This window comes from Ochotona curzoniae, unplaced genomic scaffold (genome assembly GCF_017591425.1).
Source record: "Ochotona curzoniae isolate NIBS_2020 unplaced genomic scaffold, NIBS_Ocur_1.0 scaffold_3208, whole genome shotgun sequence".
NCBI classification, from domain to species: Eukaryota; Metazoa; Chordata; class Mammalia; order Lagomorpha; family Ochotonidae; genus Ochotona; species Ochotona curzoniae.
In genome coordinates, this window is record NW_024467106.1 from 59,653,430 (window position 1) to 59,679,189 (window position 25,760).

Below are 25,760 nucleotides of genomic sequence, written 5' to 3' on the forward strand. Positions count from 1 at the left end.
TTGCATTCTTGCATTGTAGATTATTTGTGTTCTTATTTACAAAAAAGCATAGTTTATGAGATTTGATCTTACAGGAAGATGGCAAGTTCTTAAAGGATGTGTGGTGTGATTGATCAGACTGTGTACAATATTTTCTAAATGTTCATCTTTGTTACAATGGAATTGAAATCTGATTCTTTATCAAAATAAGTTTTCAACATCTGTTTAAGTTATTTTCATCTTATTGGTGACTAAATCTGCTAGCTAGCTCCAGTATAATAATGAAATGTTAACAATATAACACTGCTATCGGTACAAATGTCAAAACATCACTAAAGCCTAATGATCTTATTGCATGGTTAGTCACCGTTGTTATCCTAATGAACAAGGTGAAGAGGCCTAAACACAACAACAAGTGTGTGTAAAGTCCTACTGGTGGTTGCACTGTATAAAGTAAATAGATGTTTATATTTGTTGATTGACAGCTTAATAATTCTAACAATGCATGCTTGATTTTCTAGGTTCCAACAGACCTATTGCATCCATTGCAGATAGAGCTAAAGTTAATCAATAAGCTATAGGTTCCAACTAAAATCATCTTTAACTTGGGTTACTAAGAGCAAGATGTAATTTTAAATAACTGGTAACTTTAAAACACTGAAGAGATTTTTCCAAAAAAAAGCTGTTTTGTTTTATAATGTGTTACATGTTTATGTGGCAAGCTATGTAGTCCATTTTAATTGGCTTATAGATGAAAATGTTCATGAATGAGAATTGTTAAGCTAAATCTTTTGATTTTGATTTAAATAAATCTCTGAGGTTAAGCTCACGGAGAAATCCCCCAGCTTTTTAAAATGCCTGAGGAATGACTGAATATATTCCAACAGACTCTATGTAGAGAAGAATAATGGATTCTTAAGTGCCCTGGACATTAGGCTAGAACTTTAGAGACTTACAAATGGGACCTGAAAGTGCTCTGATATCCTCTTAAAGGGGTCACCATGGTCTTTTACCTCAGAGACCAGGAGGAAATCCCATGGCAGAGCAGGATGAGAGACGTGTGTGCTCCTGGTTCCAGTGAGACCCCTGGAAGGCTCCCAAGCGCTCTTCATTGCAGAAGCAACGGACACTTCACCAAGGATCGACAGAAAGGACACCCAGGGTCATGTCCTAACTACCAAGGAGGTCATTGGGGATCTGACTGTCCTCGAAGGCCAAGTACTTCAGATGAGTCATTTCCCATTGGATCTCCCACATGGGACAGGAAGCAGCCCAGGAACCTGCACAGGCTCAAGGCCATCACGAACTTGAATGACACCTCAGAACAGCACCCAAGAGCCACGGGTGGTTCTCACAGTGGAAGGGAAAACTGTAAGTTTCTGTCCCGACTCTGCCTTTTCTGTCCTAGCTAGCTTTGGCATCTTCTATCTACTATAGTGACCATCAGGGTCTCTCAGGAGCCCCAAATTAGCTCAGGTGACAGGTAGAAATCTAGAAGATCAGAAAAGAAGCTTTTCTAGAGAAAAGTTAGTAAGCCTGTAACTGTCAGCCTGCATCACTGACCAGGCTCCCGACAGGGCATACATGCCATCTCCCTCGTCAGTTTGTGCTAGACATCACTAGGTAGGACACCCTCACTACTCTGAGGCACGGTTCATGTCTTCCTCATTTACTAAATTATTGGGGATTTGTCTGTCCATCTATTTAAGACTCTTCTGTTCTCCAGTTGTCAATGTGTGTGGCTAGTTCATTGCTTGCCTTTGCCCTAAGGTGTAACGTTTTATAAATTCTTCCTAGAATGCCATAAACTGCTGGGTGATTGTAACTCAGAACTAGTTTAATCTTTTGCCATCTATGTTATGAAGTCTTGTAATGAAATGTTTTCAGTGTTGTGCTTTATGTTCTAGGCTCAATGTCTCCTGAGACTCTTAGGGTTTCCAGCAACTGGTAAAGTACAATTGTGATTTTAAAAAATCCAACTCGCCTATCTTTTCAATCTAGATACAAAACAAAAGTAGCATTTTCAAAAGTTTAAATCTTAATTCAAAATTCTCAATGCTAGAGGAAATTGTAACTCCATGGAAACTTGACTTTACATGTACCTGCCCTGTATGGGTTCATATCCTAATGCCATGTACTAATGCTTTCATTGTTTCTGTGCCTTCTAAGGGACCTAGACAACCATTTCATACAGCTCAGAAAGTTTCATGTGTTCTACTATGTTCATGGAGTTTAATTGTTTCAAAAATTGAGCTTTAAAAGAGTTAATTTAAACTGATAAATCTAATTCATGACCTTAAACTAAACTGATCAAGCCCAATGTTTACTCTGACAAAGTGTTCCTCATATCTAAGTTCTAAAACTCAAGTATTAGAATTGGTGTTTCCAACGGATCCCATTACACATGAGGTTGGGAGAGATTATAATCGTGTTTATTTTGTCATCTAGTCTTCAACAAGCAGACGACACTCGGAGCCCAAACAACCTGCCAGGAACCTCTGATGACTTCTGCATTCTACTGGGGACCTCTAGACCACCCCTGAAAGAAGCCCCTACTGCTGCTGTTCCTCAACAATGCCCCCTGTCAACAGGAAGCAGCTAGAGAAACAGCAGTTAGGGTTCCTTCTTCTGGGGGTGGAATGAGAGAGGAGTTAGACTGGGTAGTAAGCAGTTAGGGTAGTCTCAGTCCCCAAGTCATCATTTTTTCTCAAAGTTAAAAGGGTATTTTTCCCACCATGTCTTGGATTCAACAGAGCATGTTTCTCTCAAGACAAGTGTATATTTTAAAATATCAAGAACACACTTCCCCAAGAGACAACGATGAGATTAACATACCAATTCCCCACCTGAAGCCTCAGCCCAGTTCTGTCTCTGGCCATTTGCCAAGGGGGAGGGCCTCAGACTGGTCTCTATCATTAGAAAGGGACCAAGGAAGTTGGCTGTTAACACCTTTCTGGGCCAGGTACCATGGAAACCAGGAATTCTCCTTTGTTTATGGAGAAATATCTTCAAGTTGTGCTGGGGTCTCTGCAGTAGGTGTGGATGGCAGGAAGGTGTATAGAGAACAGCAGGGTCCAGGGCAGCTTCCCGCTGTTTGGCAGGGCCTGACAGATTTCTCTCTGACCACCTTGATGCAGTCTCACCCCCTGTTTGCACAGACACTCAAGCACCCCACTAAGAATTCTGTAATCTATTGAGGCATTATGGTTTTCCCCTGTGAGATGGTTTTGCAACCAATGTGAGCTTGAGAGTTAATGTCGCTGATAATGTCTTGGTGAGCTGGCCTTTGACAATTTACACGCAGGAGCACAAGTAAGCCCATGCCATTTCTGGACACCTTATTGGGTGCTTAACCATTGCCTCAGAATCTGGACCAGACATGTAACACAGCTTCTGGGAAAGGACTTGATAAATATCCTAAATATTAATGCAAGTGGGGCCCGGCGTGGTGGCCTAGCGGCTAAAGTCCTCACCTTGAACACGCCAGGATCCCATATGGGCATGAGTTCTTATCCCGGCAGCTCCACTTCCTTTCCAGCTCCCTGCTTGTGGCCTGGGAAAGCAGTCGAGGATGGACAAGGCTTTGGGACCCTGCACCCACGTGGGACACCTGGAAGAAGTTCCTGGCTCCTGGCTTCAGATCAGCGCAGCACCAGCATGGTTGCAGCTCACTTGGGGTGTGAGTCATCTGACGGAAGATCTTCCTCTCTGTATATCTGACTTTGTAATAAAAAATGAATAAATCTTTAAAAAAATTAATGCAAGTAATGGGAGTAAGAGCTGAAGCTGCTATGGCAATAAATATAGTTATTGTTATCTCAAAGCCTAACCTGTCTTTGCAATTTCTTTGGAGCATAGAAAATGTAACTGTTTTAGCCGCTTTCGTAATTTTTAGCTAGAGGAATTAAGGATGCTCTTATTAAAAAAATATGCTTTTAATTACTGTTTCATTGTTTATGGGATTGTAGAGCCTATGGTTATAGGGGGATTTAACATTTGAAACTCTTGTCTTGGATTTTCATGTTTTTTTCCTTGTAACCTATTTTTCCCATTAAATAATGGACAAATTGTAGAAACAGAAATGTGGTAGGAACGTACTACTGATTAGCAGGTAATTGCGAGTGCCTTGTGGCCTTGGAGTCCTGGCTGTGGCTCCATGGCTACTACTGAAGAATGAATAATGGCTTGCTTTAAAGAATATGAATAGAGTGTTTTGCAGGATTATCTTTAGGGCCACCTGCTTAGCCCTGAACTGCAGACGGAATGACCAAATGTCTGTACACGCCCCCTTAGTCTTGAAGTAAAAATAGAACAATTAATTGTGTGTGTAGAAGCTTGTGATGTGTCTGAGAAAATTAAAAAAGGACAGCTTCTTGAGCTGTTGTGAGAGGACACCAGGTGACAGTGTCTGTGTCTCTCTTTGTTGCCAACTCCACGCACCCTTCCTGAGCTCTAAGCTCAGCTGGAGGTGGTCTCTGGAGGCGTGAACCTTAAAAGATGCTTTCAGGGCCCGGAGGCATGGCCTAGCGGCTAAAGTCCTCGCCTTGAATGCACCAGATCCCATATGGGCATGAGTTCTAATCCCGGCAGCTCCACTTCCCATCCACCTCCCTGCTTGTGGCCTGGGAAGGCAGTCGAGGACAGCCCAAAGCTTTGGGACCCTGCACCTACGTGGGATACTGGAGGAAGCTCCTGGCTCCTGGCTTCAGATAGGCATAGCATCGGCCGTTGCGCTCACTTGGGGAGTGAATCATCAGACAAAGGATCTTTCTCTCTGTTTCTCCTGCTCTGTATATCTGACTTTGCAATAAAAATAAATAAATCTTTAAAAAAAAAAAGCTTTCACCACCATTAATTTTTTTTTTTTCACTTTCCTTCCTGCCACTGTGGCAGAGGTCTAGGGTTTTTCTCTCTTTCCTCTTTCTGCCACTTTCTATCTCAAAGCCCCCTCTTGTCAATAAGATGGGCATCTTCTTTCTCAGCTTTTCTAATAAATCTTGCTTTAAAACTAAGCTGTGTCCGCATGAAAATTCTTGTTTCCTGTGAGACAAGAATTGTGGTTGCTGCCATATTCGGGGTTAACCCTACAACAGCATGAGCTGTTACCAGGCAATCTTGCTGGGTCTTTCCTCAGCTCAATAAGACAGGAATTGGTTGCAGACAGATTAGTTTCATTTGCAAAGCAACTAGGTGAACATAGAATCGGGATGGGGAAGGCACCTCCTGGGAGAGGAATGGAAGACGGGGTACCTCTTGAAAGGAGACAGGGAGAGACGCCAAAGGTTTGAGAAAGGGTCTTAAGATTTTAAGTGTTCTCTGATTCCTTAGGAGGGTCAGGGCAGGAGCCTTCAGTGTTCCCCATTGATGGTCTCTTATCCAGCTAAAGGCTGGGCAATTCTTGTGCCACACACTTGAAGATGTAGCCAAAGTTTTAGTGGGCTTGGATAGTTTCACGGGCCTCATCATGTGCTAGGAAAGTGGCACAGAAAGCAGGGTACCCAATGTTAAGGAAGAGGCACAAATGCAGAAGAAAGGAGGAGTGAACTCACAGCCAAATTGAATTCATTAGCAATAAATTCAAAGAGGCGCCACCTGCCCAGGCATACATGTTTTGATCATGTGGCAGCTGCCCAGCCCTTCAGTAGGCTGGGCTTTACATAGTTTGGTGTCTTGGGGGGGCGGTTCTTTAGGGTGGAGGAATTCCAAGAAACGGGGTAGTGGGTGAGGACTGGGAACAGCTTTTCCAGGATGGTCTTGCTACCTGGGGGCAAGGAAATGGAGACTGGGGTTGGGGGCAGGTTACTTTGGTCTTTTGATATGCAGTGTAAGAGCACCAAGTGGGAACTTCTTTATTTACTATCCCAGATGGCATAAGGGGTAAACTTGTCTTTTGTCTCTCTTCTGTCCTTGGCACAAGCCCAGTGAGGGGCCTTGGGTGCCTCAGAGTGACCCACATTTGCATAATGTGAAAACTGGAACCATTATCAGCCACACCAGCACAAAGCAGTTCAGCCAGGAAGCAGCATGGTATCTGCCAAGGAGCGAATCACTCCAACTCTTCATTAATGAGGGTCAAAGACAAAGGGCAAACCTGAAGGCCTGACTAATAGGGTTAACAACACGCCAGCAGCCTCCTATGGCTTCTACTCCTGGCTCTGGCCAAGGCATTGTAAAACAAACAAAGCATTGCAGAAAACCAAACAAAAGAAGAGCAAGGCACAGTACTCCACACCTAGTTGACCCCCAGCCCTGTCATTCACCCCAGGCAATCTCTGGCACCCACCCCCTCACTGTTCTTCCTGGAAAGGCCCTTAACCAACTACTCTCCTCCTGGCATCTCTCTCTCATCTCTCTCCCTCCCTCTAAGAGGTTTCTAATTGGCTGCTCTTCCTGCTCCTGAGCCCCAGGGAAGCGCTACCACAGGACGCACCCAGAATCCCCGGAAGGGACAGCATTCAGGATGGGACATTTTCCTTGTTCTTGCGGCCACTGGCCACTCCAAGGAGGGGTGATGCATTTTAGCTGTCAGAGCAAAGAGGATGCTACGATTCCGTGGCTCCCTGGACCCACCACTGTCAGAACCACCTCGCGCGAACCCAGAGAGCAACCCCAGGGTCCAGGGGAGGGTAAGGGGTCCGCGGTCCCTGGAATGGCTCTTGAACGCCCCTCCCCACCTCCAGCAGAGTGGACGTCTGCAAAGCGATGGCCGGGAGATAATGGGAAAAGGTGGCTCGGCATCTTGCCCTGCCTTTTAAACCCACAACAGGAATGCCAGGAAAATCGGCAGATGGGCCACCTGTGCAGAACCCGGAGCCCACGGTCCCCCGAGGGCAGCTCCCCTGCGCTGCCAGGGGATTCTGCCTGTGCCTCCAGCAACCTGTCTCTCAGGTTACGAGCCCCCGAGGGAGTATTTCAAACCCGCCGGGCTCAGTCTAGGAGACAGACTTAGACGCTGCTTTGTCTCTGAATTACAGCTGTGGCAAAGCATTGCCGCTTTGGTCCGGAGAACTCCACACGCATCCGCCCAGGCGACTGAAGGACAAGCTAAAAGCTGTCACAGCTGAGTCGGGGAGCGGCTGGCTGCCCATCTCCAGCCTCCACGGGGACCCCCGCAGGCCACACTCCCTGGTCTCCAAGCACAGCCAGCAGGGTCCCCAGAGAGCAGTTCAGAGATGCAGTCACGCCCTCATCGGCTGCCACAGCAGGATTCCTTGCAAACCACGGAGGAAAAAACAAAACCTTAATCATGATTTATTTTTCTTCTCTTCCTATCCGGAGTCACTGAAGGAAGCTCGTCTCTCTGTGATGTGCCTCTCTCTTTTAGACAGCGCACCCTCTCAAGAAATATTTACAGACACCAAAATGTCTCTGCTGTGGGTACACAGGACACATCTAAGGAGAACCGATTTTCCCAGTGGAGAAATAACAGGTCTTGCCATCAGCTGGTTCCCACTACCATGGAGGAATTAGTGTTTAATCTCCAGTCCAGAGCCTGGGCACAAGGCAATCGGGAGGGTGAGCAGAGGTTCCTGGCCGCTGGCAAGGACCAGCCGCCACAGAGGTTCAGGGTGGGGAAATGTACCCATCCTGAACAAGAAGGCTGGTTCAGGAGAGTTGCCTCCCAGCGTGTGGATGCCCCAGCCTCACTGGATTTCATTTCTAAGGAATGGAACGGGTTTTCTGAAGGAGAAAGAGGCTCCCAGGAGGCCATTCCTGGTGCCCAGCTCCCACGCTCTGCACCTGCTGAGGTCCACTGGGGCGGAAGTGGGCAGCACTGGTTCTGCTTCTCAGGTTAGCCAGTGCCTGCCCTGTGTTCACACTGGCAATGGCCCATCAGGCCTCTGAGTTCCAGGCTGAGCATCCACTGAGATAAGCTTTAAGACTACCACAGGAAATTCAGATGGGAAATATTTGCTAATTTTAAGGTAACCTATAATTTTTATTATGGACTCATTTTCTCCCTCATATAAAGACAAAAGTGTACTAAATCGAGTTTTGCAGATCTTTATTAGTGAGTCGCAAATCAGGCAGCACTGTGTGCACAGCACAGAAGGGGACCAGTGTCTGGCGGCAGCTTGTGTGCTGACAATGCCTTGTTTTCTTCTTGCTCATTTATCTTAAGGATTTATTTACTTGAAAGAGGAGGAGAAGCATAGAGCCACGGACAGATCTCACATCTGCTGGTTCGCCTCTCCCAAATGGCTGCCAGGTCTGGGCCAGGCCAGAATCCAGAAGTTCCGTATGGGTCTTGCACACGGGCGGTGCCATTGCTGCCTTTCCAAGCGCTTTAGCTGGAGGCTAGATTAGAGACTGGAAACAACCCTCTTCTATGGGATGCAGTGCCCTGGACCGTATCTTAACCCCTCATGCCCAAACACCCAGCCCCACGCTTCCTCTTTAACTGGTGACCTTCGTTCTCTTCCACGACACTCTGCTCTTTCTCTTTCCTTATGTTAACTCTGCTGGCTTGATCAATTCTGTCTGCCCATAGCCCACGGCCTATAAATCCTCATGTGCCTGTGTTAAAGGAATTTCAGAAAGCTTCCCTTGGGATGTTCCTGTTACACAAGCATGTCACTCCACTCTAATGAAAGCCCCCTGCAGTTGTGGGGGAGGGACATGAGCCTGCTGTTGGGCTGGCTGACCACTGCCCTCTCTCCAGCCAACACCCACCCTGGGGAGTTGTAAGCAGAGAAAAGCCCAGAAGGCAGGAGAGGCCTGGGCATGATCTCAGCAGGAAAGCTGTGGCACTGCCCCTCCCGTCTGTCCCCCTTGCCCTCCTCAGTTCCCAAAGCCAGAGGGTGACCAAAGTCCAACAAAAAAATATTCCCCAACACAGCACCGGCGATTCTTCCACGGTTTCCATTGCCTGCCTGGGCACATGGAAAATGCCGTTCCTGACCTCAAAGCAATGACTTCACATGAGAGGGCACCCCTTACCACCACCTTGAATGACAAGGGCACACCTACTACACAAGACCTGACTAGACAATGGGAAAGGGACTGACACTAAAATTACCCAGAAAGCTGTGCTCATGAGCCAGGAAATCCAGTGCATGGCCCCGAGCGGTGGCAGCGAGGGACGCATGAACATGTTACACGTGGCCGGATGCCAGTGGATGTCTTCTCTTTGCTCAACTCTCCCTCCCTTCAGGTCACAGCAGCGTTCCCTTCCTGACTCCAGCTTCCTGCCGGCGGTAGCAGTTAGTGTCTGCCACCACCCCTGCTGGAGACCCAGGCTCCCTGTTTCCACCTGGCCCAGCCCCAGCTGCTACAGGCATTCGGGGAGTGACCTAGTGGATGGGAAAGCTGTGTTTTTTTTTTTTTTTTTTTTAAGATTTATTAATTTTTTTGTTGGAAAGTCAGATATACAGAGGAGAGACAGGAAGATGTTCTGTCTGATGATTCACTCTAGAAGCGGCCACAATGGCTGGAGCTGTGCTGATCCAAAGCCAGGAGCCAGGAACCTCTTCCGGGTCTCCCACGTAGGTGCACAGTCGCAAGGGGTCACTGGGATGTGGCCCAAAAGCCCTCACTCCTTGCCACTCAGTTCCCTGTGGGAAGCTGTCTCCTTGCATGCTGTGCAGGATCCCCTCCCTGATCCCCCACACCACCGAACCATCCAATGGAAAGCAGGCAGCTGTGTGAGGGGTGCTTGTACCCACTGCTGTCATGAATCTCTGTTCTGCTGGCTTCCTTCTCACAGGCCTCCCCCACTTTAACACCAGCTCCCTAACCCAGTGTCTTCAGACTGACCTCTTCCTTCTGGAAGGACCACCTGGGAGCAAGGCCAACATGTGCATCTCCCAGCACTCACCCCCTTTAGCTACTAGCAGACCTTGCAGTGTCAGCAGGGCCTCTAACTAGTTGTCTGCAGAGCCATGTCTGGCTCCGTCAGTTCTGGCTCCTTCTCTATCATCTGTTATTACAATCTCCTGTTTAGAATCCTTCAGTTCATCTTTCAAACTGATCACCAGCTTTCCCTGCAGACCCAGGGTTCACTCACCCTCAACACCAGGCTCTGGAAGGGCTTCTTTGGGCTCATGATCGTTTTAAGTGTTTTGAGAGGGCAATGGAAACAAAAGTAGACTGGGGAATGATTCACGTGAGAGATGAATGTCCTAGCAGCTTTCAGTGTTACCTGGTGCTCCCCTGGGTCTGGCTGCCAGTTCTCTGCTTTGGAGTTCCTGCTCTCTGAGCAGCGGTGACGTGGCAGGACACACCTTGGCCTGGATTGGACCCCCCTCGTCCACCATCCCTCCTGTTCTATCATTTGGTGGGTCCAGTGGGCCTGCGCCAAAGGCTGTGACTCCAGCAAGCTGTGTGGATTCCGTTTGGTTCTTGCCAGTACCTTTGTGACTGAACACAACAGGAATGCCGTGACCATACGCATGACTTCGGTCCTTTCTGTGTCTTACTTCTGCTCATTTCCCAGTTGCTCAAAGCTGGCTGGGCAGGAGGGCCTCTTCAGGTTTCGATGGCCATCTCTGCACCCGACTGACCAGTGAAGCACAGCTGAAGGTGCCTCTATCTCCAACACAGACATCAGCTTGCCTGACACGGAGTCATGGGAGAGGATGGACTCTCGGAATGAGACAAGAATCTGCTCAGAGGAGTTCAACCACTTACAGTGGTTAATCAACTTACTCCTCTTTCTCAATAATGTACTCATAATGTGCCTCCTTTCTGGGAGGGTGGATTTCTCCTCAGACTCACAGAAACACAGAAGGCTTTTCAAATTCTACTAGAGAACACTCCACAGGATTCCCAAAGTCTTGTCTTCAAGGAACATAAAAAATAAGCAAAAACAATTACATGACCATGGACTTTTAGTAAGAATCAATAAAGCTATGACCACATTTCTTAAAAGACATTATGCTTTTTCCAAACTGCAAAAAGGACTGAGTATTAAGGTTGGTTATGAAAAACTTTGTGATTCTTTTTAGAAAAATTAACAGCTTCAAAGAGTCAACAACCAATTAAGGCCTCTCAATTCAACTTTGAATTTCTCATTCTCACTTCTGCGCTGAATCAGCACACTAACCATAAAGCCAAAGCTAGCATTCTTTTCTGTGTAAAGAATTACCTTGCTTATTAAAATCTGATTTTAATAGTTTAAGACAACAAAAAAACTGGGGCTGGCACTGTGATGTAGCAAGTTAATCCTCCACCTGCAGTGCCAGCACCCCCTGGATGACTTGATTCAAGCATTTAAAAAATTCATTTTACTTTTATTGGAAATTCAGATATACAGAAAGGAGGAGAGGCAGAGAGGGAGATTTTCCATCCGCTGATTCACTCCTCAAGCAGCCACAATGGCTGGAGCTGAGCCAACCTGAAGCCAGGAGCCTCTTCCAGATCTCCCATACAGGCTTAGGGTCTTAAGATTTTGGGCAGAAGCAGAGAGCTGGATGGGAAGCGGGGCCGCTGGGATTAGAGCTGGTGCCTGTATGGGATCCTGGTGTGTGCAAGGTGCAGACCTTAGCCGCTAGGCTACTGTGCTGGGCCCTGTCTGCTTTACTTCTGACCTAGCTCTTTGCAAAACACTCCTGGAAAGTAGCAGAGGGTGGCCACAGTGCTCGGGCCTCTGCACTCACGTGGTAGACAGCGAAGTTGTTCCTGGCTTCAGACCAGCCCAGTTCTGGCCATTGTGGTCATTTGGGGAGTGTACTGGAAGAAAAAAGCTCCTTCCCCGTTCCATAACTCTGCCTTTCAAATAAAAGTACATCTTAAAAATAATAATAACATTTTTGAAATCCATTCACTCTCAGAACATCCTAATTTAGAGACCATTCTGGTATCCTTTCAAGGCCAGGAAAGGTTATCAACTACGACTCCCCAGAGGCCAGTGCAGCCAGCTATGCTACATCTACCATGAACCTGGCATTCAGGCCAACCACACGTCAGTGCCTCTTGCCCCTGGTTCCAGGCTGACATTATAGCCACAGCTATTTTTAAAGGATAGGAAAACATGTGGAAAAAAAAAAAAAACAACAAATGCAGGAAATTTTAAAGCCACAGAAACTAGGCAATGTTTTAGGATTTCTCAGGAAGTAATGGTGTTTGCCTTTTCATTCACAATAAAAACTACAGGAAAGTGCAGACTGATGAGGTCCTTTCCCACAGTTGAGGTCACCTTGCTTCATCACCAAGTACGTCTGTGAAGCTGCTCTGGGGCAGAAGGCATGCTGCAGCCCAGAGCATGATCGTCTGGCAAGGCAGGAGGATGGCTGCCAGCACTTTGCATCTTCACTTCTTTATTATTAGTTTTTAAGATCTTCCACTCACTGGTTCACTTCCCAAATGGCTGCAACAGCTGGAGTAGATCCCATCCAAAGCCAGGAGTCAGGAGCCTTCTTCAAGTCTCCCATATGAGTACAGGATCCCAGCGCCTTGAGCCATCTGCTGCTGCTTCCCTAGGCCACAAGCAGTGAGCCAGATGGGAAGTGGAGCAGCTGGGACATGAACCAGTGCCCATATGGATGCCTGTGCGTGGATGTGGAGGACTGGCCAGTTGAGCTAATATAACAGCCTCTAAGATTTTACTTTCCTTTAAAGGCAGTTAGACAAAGATCTTCCAAATGCAGGCTACTCCCTAAATGGTCACACTCAGGGCTGGGCCTGGCCAAAGTCAGGAACTTCCTCGGGTCTTCCATGTGGGTGCACGGGCCAAAGCACTTGGACTGTCTTCTACTGCTTTCCAGGCACATTCAGAGAGCTGGATCTTAAGTGAATAAGGAGATTTCAACTGGTGCCCTTATGGGATTTATTTCAGGGAGCAGCTTAACTCATCCCACCGCAATGCTGGACGCTTTATTATCTGCTTTTCCTAAATAAGCTACAGCACATTCTTTTTTAATTTCACAAATAATTAAAAAGTTAAGGAAAGGGAAATCATTAGACCTGAGATCCTCAATGGAGCAACAAGAAAGGACACCAGTCAGTTAAAAATGTCTTTGCCAGGCCCGGCGCGGTGGAGCAAGTGGTTATAGGTCCTCGCCTTGCACGCCCGGGATCCCATATGGGCGCCGGTTCTAATCCCAGCAGACCCGCTTCCCTTCCAGCTCCCTGCCTGTGGCCCGCGAAAGCAGTCGAGGACGGCCCAAAGCTTTGGGAACCTGCACCCGCGTGGGAGACCCGGAAGAGGCTCCTGGCTTCAGATCGGCGCAGCACCAGCGCGGTTGCAGCTCACTTGGGGAGTGAATCATCGGACGGAAGATCTTCCTCTGTCTCTCCTCTCTGTATATCCGCCTTTCCAATAAAAAAAAATAAATAAATAAATAATAAAAATAAATCTTTTTTAAAAAAAAAAAGTCTTTGCCTACTGGATGCTCCCACTCCAAGACCCGTTGCCATTGCTTTCTTTAAACCACAAACCGTGGAAGTGCCCAGCTGATCCAAGTGGGCAAGGAGGGCTCTGACACAGTAATAATGAAAGCACACTTTAACAATTTACAGGGTGTGTTAGTGATCCAAACCACTGTACAACAGGCAACAGGGACCATCACTGATTATGAATTTGCCGAAACAAGCTCACCTTTTCATAATGCTTTTAAAATCTGGAAATCATCTAATTACTCTAGACAAATAAATCAGAAATTCAGAGGCTTTAAGAATAAAAAAACATCACACAAGGCAAAAAACGGGTAGAGCGCTGTTTTAACAACTCGGACTCCAAAATGCCTGTGCGGGGTACCTTCTATGGCAAAGCCCAGCTGCACCCCAGCCCAGCACACCTCAAGTCTTCCCAATCACAGCCAGCATCTGTGCGCTGGCAAATGAACAGGGAGCCCAGGCTTCGGGAGCCACTGTGGCCTTTCTGAAGACAGTGTGGCACACTGTTTTCTATTTACCCGGGAAGAAAAGCAAACTTCAACAGACACTTAAAGCTCTGCAAATAAATGTTGACTTGTGTTACAGAGAGGGACTGACAAATACATCTTCCATCTATTGGTTCACTCACTAAATGGCCTAGTCTAAATCCAGAAGCTTCATGCTGGGTCTGCCAGCGTGGCCCAAGCACCTAGGCCCTGCTCTGCTGCATTCCAGACACACAGCCAGGGAGCTGGGACTCGAATTAGTGCACATACGCGATGGCAACTTTCAAAGACAAAATAACAGGCCCAGCACCATAGTGTAGCAGTTAAAGTCCTCACCTTGAATGCGCCCCAGGATCCCATATGGGCACCAGTTCTAACCTTAGCAGCCCTGCTTCCCATCAAGCTCCCTGCTTGTGGCCTGGGAAAGCAGTCGAGGATGGCCCAAAGCTATGGCACCCTGCACCTAAGCGGGTGACCTGGAAGAAGCTCCTGGCTTCAAATTGGCTCAGCTCCAGCCATTGTGGCTGCTTGGGGAGTGAACCATTGGACTCCTCTTTGTGTATCTGCCTTTCCAATAAAAATAAACAAATCTTAAAAAAAAAAAAAAGACAAAGTAACTAAACACACTTTGTCTAATCCAAGTTTTTGGTGGCTTATGAAATTACTTGCATATACCTACACTTAGGAAACATATTAAATGTTCATGTTTGCTGCTAAAAGCAAGTATTTGCTGACTAGCACGCAAGCTGTACCAGGTCATAACTACCTGATATAGGAGTCACAGTGAAGAACCAGAAGATAGCAGCATTGGAAATTCTACTCTTTTAGTCCAACTTTCACCGCCAGTCACGTTTTCTTCAGGACCGTAGTCTGCCATCTCCACCAAGTTTCCAGCGAGTTAAACCTCTACCAACAACGTGACCAAGCCCACATAGCGAACACAGGGCAGAATTACAATCCCACTCCAGCCTTCTACTCTTCCTGCACCTAAAACAGGTGGAGTGTCTGTTGCATTTAAATAAAGCAGCTGGGTATTCTTAGAATATGGGTGCAAACACCAGAAATCCTACCCAAGAATTTAATTCTTTTTTTAAAAAAGATTTATTTTTATTATTTTTTTATTGGAAAGGCAGATATACAGAGAGGAAGATCTTCCGTCCGATGATTCACTCCCCAAGTGAGCACAACAGCCGATGCTATGCCGATCCGAAGCCAGGAGCCTCTTCCGGGTCTCCCACGCGGGTGCAGGGTCCCAAAGCCTTGGGCAGTCCTCGACTGCTTTTCTGGGCCACAGGCAGGGAGCTGGAAGGGAAGCGGGGCTGGCGGGATAGAACCGGCGCCCATATGGGATTCCGGGCGTGCAAGGTGAGGACCTTAACCACTGCGCCACCGCGCCGGGCCCAAGAATTTAATTCTTGATGTGTTGTAACACTGAGGAGAACCTAACGCCTACAGAAATTTTTCTCTCACAAAACACAATCAACTTTTAAAACTTTTGTAAAGATCAATTCTGAGCATGTTTTAAAAAAGGAAAAAGCAGTCAATGTTATGGCATAAGTTATGGCCTGTGATGCCGGCATGCCATGTTAGCACCAGTTCAAATCCTGCCTGCTCTGTTTCTGATACAGGTCCCTGCTAAGACATCAGTGAAAGTAGTGAAAAAGGATCTGAGATGGTGAGTTCCTGGCTCCTGGCCTTGACCTGACCCAGCCACAGATGCTGTGGTCATCTAGGCAGTCAAACGGTAGATAAAAGATCTCCCCTCTCACTTAATAACCTTTCAAAAGGATAAAAAGAAAAAAGGTGGCATTCAGTACGTGTTACTTGAAGCTGCTGCATGGGAAGAGAGAACCAAGACTGTGGGCGTGTTTATACACACTAACTTCTCCGGCACAGCTGCTCCTTTGTAAGAAATGCTGCTTCCCTCTCTGCGAGCATATCCTAGACATGGCCTTGCCGCTGAAGTCACTGCTCACCTGACTGCTGAGTGGACACTGAACTGCAGCACTGAGTCACACGGCACCAAGTAGGCAATCTGTGGGTTTTTTAAAAGATTTATTTATCTTTATTACAAAGCCAGATATACAGATACACAGAGAGGAAGAAAGACAGAGACGAAGATCTTCTGTCCAATGATTCACTCCACAAGTGACCGCAATGGCTGGTGCTGCGCTGATGCAAAGCCAGGAGCCAGGAACTTCCTCCAGGTCTCCCACGCAGGTGCAGGGTCCCAAGGCTTTGGGCCGCCCTCGACTGCTTTCCCAGGCCACAAGCAGGGAGCTGGATGGGAAGTGGAGCTGCCGGGATTAGAACCAGTGCCCATATGGGATCATATGGGATCCCAGTGCATTCAAGGTGAGGACTTTAGCCACTAGGCCACACAGCGCTTGGCCAGGCAATCTGTGTTTGCAAGCACTGTGGCAACTCAAAATGAAACATGTGTTCCTTCACTCTGCAGTTTAATTCAGTCTATTTCCCAGTCACCCTGAAGCCCATCATCCTTCTCCAAATCTGTTATACTGGAAGTATTCCTGTACTTCCAAAAACCTTCCTCACTGCTGCTATATGAAGACTGAAACTGTATCAAAGTGTGATTTCAAATAGCAAAAACCCACCAGCCAACCTGCCCCCTTCCTGAGAACAGGCTCGTGGCCAGGCTTGGGTCCGGCCGGGCTCACAGCTTCTACTGCGCTGCACATGCCTCCTTTACGGCTGAGCAATTTGCCCAGAGCAGTGGGTTAGCCAGAAACAACAACATGGTTATGTGGCTCCTTTTAATGCTATTTTTATTCATCCTTTTTATATGCCAACAGATCTTGAATGCTTCTACAAATGGCCTCTGCTCCACATGCCCTCAACAGAAGTAACAAGAAAAACCAACTGAATGAGGCACTGTGAGTTGAACTGTGTCCTGCCTACAAATTAAACACTAAGTTCTAACCATGGGACCCTCAGAACGTGACTGTTCAAAGGTATTTCTGAGTTATTTTGGTGGGGCCACTGTCTGGGATGCCAGCACTTCCTGTGGACTCCAGTTTGATGCCTGGCTGCTCCACTTAAATTTCAAATCTGTTAATGGCCTGGAAAAGCAAAAGATGGCCTAATTCCTGGGCCCCTGCTACCCATTTGGAAAACCCAGAAGCTGGCTTCAACCTGGTCCAGCTTTAGTCATTGGGGCCATCTGGACAATGAACCAAGAGATGGAAGATCTCTCTGCCTCTCCAACTCTTTCAAAACAAAACAAAACCAACCAAACATAAATAAATAAATAAATAAATAAACTTACCTTTCAATTCAATGTTCCAGATATTTGGAGATAGGTCCCGTGGCATGTCGACAGGAATGTTGCAGCGCAATATTTACTCAGATAGAGCCAGGGGATCATGACAGAATCACCTTTTTGGTCTATCACATATGTGTTTATTCTTTTCAAAGTGTTATTAGCACTCCCAACGACCAGTGTTGTTGGCTCAGATAAGTTCTCGCTGCATCCAACAGGCTTTAGTAAACTAACGGCCATCTAGCAATGGGATGTGTTTCTTGCCCACAGACAATGCCTAGTTTCACGTCACTGGTCTGATCTTTTCTGATGAGTTCCATACCGTGGGCTGTGAGACACAGCACCGGCCTGAACAGAGGCAGGACTGACTCCATACTTCAGACACGCTGGCATGTTTCTGTCCCCTGCCTGTAGGGCTATTCTGCAAAAGATCACAATTATGTCCTTCCCAATGTGGCAAATGAGATTTAGGTTAGATCAAGAAATTTACCCACTAGATGAAACTATTTTATCTCAGTATTACATGAAACTCAACACCACACTGTGTTAAAACCAGGTCCCTGTAAGTAATACAGGCTTAGCTTCTTACTAGGTGTCATTGAGGAGGCCAGAAACATGAAGGCCTGGGCAGGTCCAAGTGCCCAGCGAAGGACAGACAGTGTAAGTAGCTGGCATATTTCTTATGAGGCCCAAGGAGACAAGTTCAAGGGAAAAAAAAGCCTTAGCTGGTTTTTCACAATCTGAGGTGAAGACATTGACGATGCTGATATTCAATTTGGAGTAGTTGTTTAGGTAAACATCAAGGTTCAGAAAAGGACTTCTGTTTACAACATCATAATTTGATCAGCAGTTCCAAGATAAGAGCACACATTTCCAAATCTCATGTATGTATAATTGTAAACACATAAAGTCTGCCAATCGCATAAAGGAGTTGAGGAGCTCATATGGCACATAAAATTCTTTTATTTCTCCTGAAGGATATAAACTGAAATTAATGAAAAGGATGATAAAACAAAGAGCTCCCCTTACTGAACAGCCAATGCAAAAAACAAACATGAAACCAAGGGAGACAGGGGCTCTGTCAGCCATCATCCACAGAGCATAGGGACCACACTGCTGTCTGTTAGCCAGTGTCCTCACACACAGCATGAGAGCAAGAGAAGGTCTAAGTCACTTTTTGGCAAATGTACCAAGCAGCAACCAAACATCACCTGCTACTTGGTTTACCCAAACCAGTCAGTCAACCGAGTGTAAATTCAGACTCTCCAGGAACATTAGGTTATCTAAGAGAAGGAATGTAGACTCACCTACTTCACTGAAGCTACAGCCTAAAACCTTGACTCACTGTGCAGCAGATGTATCAATTACAGTTGTTTGCTCTTCAGCATGTACGGGGCTAGATGGAGGGGGGCTGGTTCTTCACAAGTCCCTGTCATCGCCTGTAACCTAGCACACGCCCTCTGTATATTTCCACATATTAATACTAGGCGAATGGCGTGTAAAAATAGCTATACTATATATTGTTTTGGGATAAAAACAAGTAAAAATGGCCTGTACATGTGAACTTAACCTACAGTTGACACTGAATCTTGGGACGCAGAAAATTGCAGAGCAGAGAGACTGCACTGCAAGGTAGGTATACGGCTATATACTAAGAGCAAGAGAAACTCGGGTTTTAGTAAGATACTCATTTCACGACACACTTTCTCTGTAAAAGAAAAGACTTATTTTTCTGGTGAAACAAAAACTATAATCAACTAGGATTCAAATTCTCAGGATATAGACACAAACGCCTACGTCCCAGCAAAACCTCTTCCTAGGCTATTTGGAAATATGAAAGCCTTTTTTTGTTGTGTTCAATGCATGAAACAGCTACAAATACTATATGGACAACTCACATGCTTTGCTGAAGCAGCTTGCAGCAGGGCAGCTGGAGCCTGAGCACACATCAGGAGCTCTGGGCCTCTCCCCTGGAGGAGGGAGAAGAGTGGCATCTTCCAGACAGTGCTGTGAGGATGAAATGAAACGATGCATGGAAAACAGTCCCAAGGAACCCGTCAGGCACTTACCCATGTTTTATTAATGCCCAAACCTTTTATCATTATTGCAAACATACACCATGTCAAGGAAGAAAAAAAAAAAAAAAAAGGAAAGCCCTTGCCTCCAACACCTGTTACCAACACCAGCTCTGCCAGCCTTCTGTACTGAACTCGCTTTGTTGTTCTGGGAGGACCACACATGCCTTCCACGAATACCAGAGAGAGAGAAGACAATGAAAGGCAGAAGAGGGCTGAGCACCTGGGCTCCCAACTGCTCAGTCCTTCCCTCAGTTCAGGTAGTGCCCAGCACATACCACGCACTGCAACACCAAGAACCTGGAAGCCAGGTGAGTTCCACCCATCTTGTCACCAAGTAAAAGCAACTAGGTTGCCTTTCCTACCCTAGTCTTTCAGCAAAGTGGATAGGGAAAACAAACAAACAAACAAAACATCTTTAAAATTACCAAAAAGACAAAACACAGGAGACACACAGGTATTATTATCACCTTAATTTCCTTAGCTTTAGCATGCTATATATATATATATTAAATTCCAGAATCTTACTCACTGGCATTTAACTATGACTAATGGCATTTTAAGCAACATTCAGATCAAGAGTAAATGTGAAAGTATAAAATAACAGTATTAATAATGAAAACAATTATTTTGTTTAAAATCTTAGGATAAAATAAAAATGCCTCATCAGCGTCAAATCACAAGACTCGCCTGGCGTATCTGTGCTGCCAGTCACTGCTCCCTCTCTTCGGAAGTCACTCCAGCACTCCTTCCTGCTGCCCCTGCGCACACCTGACGGTTCACATGTGGGCACACAGCTTACCTGGCTTAGGAACTTTATTCAGAAGCAGGTTAACACATCACGTTTTGCTCATGAGTACAAAATTTACAGTCAGAAGTTGCACATAAAGGGTTTATTTTTAAATGTTTTAAGGATAGGATAGAGTTACATCATAATTATAAAAATTACTTACAGAATTAACAGATGTATATTGTGTATACTTCTAAATGCAGAACAGGGGCTGTCTACACATTGTATAAAATAAAACCAAAATTAAGAAATGAATTCAAGCTCAAAAGATGAGGTCATTTACCTAATTTTAACATGTGAACACGAAGACCTCTGACCTATGCACACTCGTTCCCACTGCACTAACGATGGGAAGGTACAAAGAGCGCAGCATTGCCAAGGAACCACAGACATTTCGACCATAATTACTGTGTTACAATTGCTCCTGTTTTGTCTTTGGAGAACTTTTTTAAGACAATCAGCTGAAGCATGATTTCAGGCACTACAATTGGTCACAATCAGAACAGTCTTCTTACGGGTCTACAGTGTTCAGAGATTCGGTCCCAATGCACTTCCGGGTTTGGCACATGAAACAAGAAAGGAAATCTGGGTGAGAAGTAACTGTGGTTTTTAAAGAATGCACAGTCCCTTCAAATGCTGCATGACATACACAATTGGAAAATCACCTTCTGTCGGCACTACATTGGCTTCACCAGTGCATTTGTATCCTACGACCACTACAACAGCACAGTAAGCAAATATACAGGAAACTCAAAGAAAATAAAAAAGAAAGAAAACAAAAAAAACCTAAATATCTTTACCATGCAATTTTTAGTTAGTTACACTGAACATCCTACTTAGAATAGAGCATGCAAAAAAGGATGGTCTGCGTTCAAGGTTTGTCTCGGAGTTTTACGTGGCAGCCTGACACCACACACACACATACACGCACGCACACACACACGCGCACGCACACACACACACACAAATACAATAATACTAGAGCAGGTAAAATGAGAAAGGCCAATAAATTTTATACATAGATTCATGTCTTGTGTTGTCACAAGTCCCATGGTAATTTTGGAGCTTAATGTTGAATTCCTAGAACAAGGAATTAACATTCAGATACCAGAAAAATGCAAGCAATGCATGCAGATCTGAAACATGAGCCTAAAATGAAGCCCAAGTTACACAGGTGAGGGGGCAGAATTAGTCACAGCGTCATTAAGAGTGGTGTGGCCACCAAAAAAAAAAAAAAAAAAGAAAGAAAGAAAGAAAAAAAGGGGGGGGCGCGCAGGAAGGAGAAATAATAAAATCCTTTCCCCTTTCCTCAGACTTAAAGGCAATAAACCGAACAATGACCGACATCATAGTCATCGATGTCATCACCGTCCTCTGCATTCCTCTGGAAACTGGGAAATCATGGATATATTAAAGTCACTAAGGTTACTTGCAGGAAAACCACAATGCAAGTCATCAAGTAATGCTAGAAATGTTTCAATTGACCCAACCCTCGTGTAGTTCAAACTGAAATTTATTTTCCAGCCCACAGTTGCCATGACATGTTCTGCTGTGCCTACTTCACATGGACGACTCCTGTGTCACGCATGTCAACGCGGGCTCCAGGAGCCAGGTCACCTTGGAGACTTGACTGACACACAGGAAAACACACAGCAGAGTTGAGAACAGTACTGTTCACACCGGAGCAGCAGCTAGGACTGGGGGACCACAACACAGTGAGAAGCTTGGCCCTGCTCGCCTGCGGGCAAGCCTTTGGGCAGGGCAGCTCAGCTGCTGACAGACAGGAGGGGGAGCAAGGATTTCCATCCAACAACAAAGGCAGGAGCCCTCAGGAAGGCTAACAGGCATCTAGGAAACCATGCACAGCAAGGCCTTGAAAGCACACCATCTCTTCAGATCAGGAACAGCCACAACAGAGGCCGTGCAGACACCGACTCAAACCTCTGCATGCACGCTTAGGGTCTGCCCAAAGTGCAGAAAGATTCTCCACCGTCCAATGAGACTGGTTCCACATTCGGCCTTTCTCCTGGTTGGAAAGCCACCAGGATTCCTCTAGAACAAAGTGACCAGCAGTTCAACTGGTTAATCAATCACATTTGCAGTTCTGTTTCAGTTTAAAATGATCTTGCAAGAACAAACCACGCAAGGACTGCTGGTAAGGGCTGCTTTCACATCCACAGCAAACATGGTGACTGGACCTTCTAAGGTGGCACAAATCTGCCCAGCAAACCCTCAGGGGTCACCAGAGGAAGTCACTCCACAGTAACAGTACACCCGGAGCAAGAACTACACCACCACAAAAGGTGTTGAGAGTAAGCTGTTATTTGTCCATCATTCTTTGTGAGGAAAACTGGGGGTGGGGAGAGAGGCCTCTGACCATAATGATATCAGCAATAATCGTGACAAAAATTAAAAAGTCCCAGAACTCGTTACAAGGCAAAGCCATTTTAAAAACTTAAATTTCCAATATAAAAGTACTGTGTTCTCCAATGAACTTAACACATACACACAAGCCACTGATGGATGTTGCCTTTCCAATCCATGATCTAAATTCCAAATTTCTTATTAGTACAAATAACATACCACATGTGCTGTCCGAAACACACCTGCTTTATAATTCTACTATGTGGACCAAGGACCTGGGCTTTCCCAATGAAAAGTACTTATGATTAAAATGTAAACAAAAATGTATAAGGTTTACAACTAAAGGCAGCCTTTTACCCAGCTTTCTCACCAGTTTGTGAATTCTAAGGTGGGTCACCAACTGTTCACACAGAGCTCCTATTTGGATGTAACCGCTTCAAGTCTCCAGACTGAAAGGGCGCTCTGAACTTCCTTCAAAATATGCTGCATCTTCTCATGTGCTTCCTGTGCCCAAATTTAATTTTAAATAAAGAACAGTAATATCATAAATATGACTGACTTGGGTTAAGCACTCCTGTTAAACTGGAGAAAATTGTATCACCCCCATCCCAATCCACAGAGAAAGGACTGCCAATGGTGTGTGTGTACACTCGTATCTCTGTGTGTGTATATATATCATATACGTATGCACACAGATGTAAGATATAGACAAGTAGATATAGATACATATATCTCAAAAAAGGCAATAACAAAAATACCAAACTATACTTGCATTGTGGCAGCAGAAAAAGAGCATTAAAGAGGAAATGGCTGAGATCAAGTACGGGTTTAAATGACTACGATGCTAGCTTAACTTTTACCAAACTTGCCTGTAACTCCCCTCCACACGGATTTCTTCTAAGAGGGAGGAGTTTTCCTTACACAAAAAGCTTTGTCTTCACATCAATCTGTACTATTCAGAACAAAACCAGTTCTGCTGGCAGAGATTGTGGGTTCGCAGGGACATTTAAGCTTTCATTAAATTGGAAAGCAATCAAGTCTTTATGTCTACAAATTATACATTTAATAGTTCCACAAATTTGGCAGAGTTCATGATGACATCTAGGATGTTTTCACCAAATCGTAGACATAAATATGGAAATCATCATCAAACTTGATGAAATAGACAGATGGTTTGGCCTCTACTTGGTGAATGACCATGCCAGTCCTTTTGGAGCCATCTTCTTTGGCATATTCCACTTGTTTGCCTACCAGGCTGTCCACAACTTCTCCTGGTTCCCTTTCTGCTGGAGGGGAATCATCTGCAATGAAAGGCGGCAGGGAAAAGCAACTTTTAGATACACAGCAATTCATGTACAACAATGAACAAAGTAAAAGAAAAAGAAATTTGAAAAAATCTAGTAACTTAAACTCCATTACAATCTTCTAGACCAGGAGCTACTACACTGTCTGCAAGGGTCAGAAAGTAAGTAAAGAGGACTTCAGGGCCATAGCCTCCGTCCCATGTATTCAACTCTATTGCTGCAACATAAAAGCTGTCTCAGATGAAATACAAAAGGGGTGGGTATGGTGGTGTTTCAATAAAGCATATTTTACAAAAAAAGGCTTGCTGACCCATAATATATAACACGGACACCCCAAAATTCTGAAAATCATACCAAAAATTCTTCCTTTAAAAAAACTTTTTATTGGTAAACCAAAGTTGCAGAGACAGACAGAAAGACCTTCCATCCACTGGTTCACTCCTTAAGTGGCTACAATGGCTGCAATTTAGTTGAGCTGAAGCCAGGAGCCTCTTCCAGGTCTCCCACACAAGTGCAGGGGGTCCCAGGACCTTGGTCCATCCTTGACTGCTTTGCCAGGCCACAGGCAAGGAGCTGAATGGGAAGTGGAACAGCCAGGACATGAACCGTCTCCCATTTGGGATCCTGGCACATGCAAGGTGAGAACTCAGCCACCGAGCCATTGCACTGGGCCCATACCAAAAATTCTTTTGGCTCATGATTAAGTTTGAGTGACTTTAAGCTAGAATTCCAAAGCAGACAACTCCTATGGCGACTGCTCAGAGTATATTATACACTGTATATGTTCAGGTATTACAGACCACTGAGCTTCTCCAATCCGAAAATCCAAAACAATGCTCTCGAAACTTTGACTGTTGATAGAGACAGTGTCCAGACACTTCAGACTTCAAACGTGGGATGCTCAACCAATGCAGCCTATACAACAGTGTCTGTGACATTTTAAAATTTATTTTATTTTGAAAGGCAGATTTTCCAGAGAAAGAGATTGGGACTGATCCAAAACTGGGAGCTGGGAGTTTTTTCCTGGTCTCCCCTGTGGGTGCAGGGGGCTAAAGACTCTGGCCATCTACCACTGCTTTCCCAGATGGCTGGGTTAGCTGTGAGGCAGCCAGACACAAACCAGTGATGCCAGTACTAGCAGGTAGAAAATTAGCCTGATATACCACCGCAACAGTCCCTAGGTATGCAACATTTCTAATGCTATGTTTCACAGATAAGGGATGATCAACCTGTACTAGTCTAATTCTACAAATCCTTAAAGATTTATTTATTTTACAATGCAGTGAAAGTGACAAGGGAGAGACAGAAAGGGATATTGTCCATCTGCTGGTTCACTACCCCAACAGCCAAAATAGTTAACGGCTGGGCCAGGCAGTCGTGAGCAGGGGCTTCTTACAAGTCTCCCACAGGGGTGTAGGGACCCAAAGCCTTGGGCCATACTCTGCTGCTTTTCCAGGCCACCAGCAGGGGACTGGATCAGAAGTGGAGAATCCAGGACTTGCACCAGTGCCTATATGAGATGCCAGTATGGCAAGTGGAAGGCTAACTTGCTATACTACTGGGCCAGCCTGTATTCTAGAAATTCTTAAGGTATTTGCCTCTCAGTGTCAATGGATTCCATGTAATCTTTCTACTCTAGTTTTAAAACAAAAGGAATACCTCATACTCTAAAAGCAGTGAATGGCGTACCAAATAAATTAAGTTGCTTTTGGCAGAACTGGCATTCCATATGGATGATCTATTGGAATTCCAGTTGTCCAATTTGAATCTACCTCTCTGCTAACGTGCCTGGGAAAACAGCAGAAGGATGGTCCAGGACCTTGGGCTTCCTGCACCCATTATACTGGCTCCTGGCTTCAAACTGGCCCCGTACTGGACACTGCAGCCATTTGGGGAGTGAACCAGCAGAAGGAAGATACCAATCAAAATAATTCCTTACAGATTTTGAATAATACACAACTTTTTCTTGTTGGTACAGGTGACCTCACTGAAGATTAAAGTTCTCATTAAACAGAAAAACAGCCAAGGTTCGTGGATGAAGACTGCTAGACTGTGTAGCACTGGAACCAGTGCAATGGCTCCACTGGCTCATACTCTGCCTGCAAGCATCAGTGTCCCATACGGGTGGCCGGTTTATGTCCTCATTGC

The 25,760-nt window shown here is 45.6% G+C and overlaps 1 protein-coding gene across 12 annotated transcripts in view; it reads right to left on the reverse strand.

The window, feature by feature from the left end:
• Positions 1-19,952: 19,952 nt before the first annotated feature.
• SPIN1 (spindlin 1) overlaps positions 19,953-25,760 on the reverse strand; it is a 63,669-nt gene continuing 57,861 nt past the window's right edge. For all 12 annotated transcript variants that reach the window (XM_040963699.1, XM_040963708.1, XM_040963697.1 and 9 more), the window contains one exon: positions 19,953-23,609. In XM_040963699.1, coding sequence (XP_040819633.1) covers positions 23,410-23,609 — 200 coding nt within the window. In that variant the 3' untranslated portion in view covers positions 19,953-23,409. The remainder of the gene's footprint in view (positions 23,610-25,760) is intronic.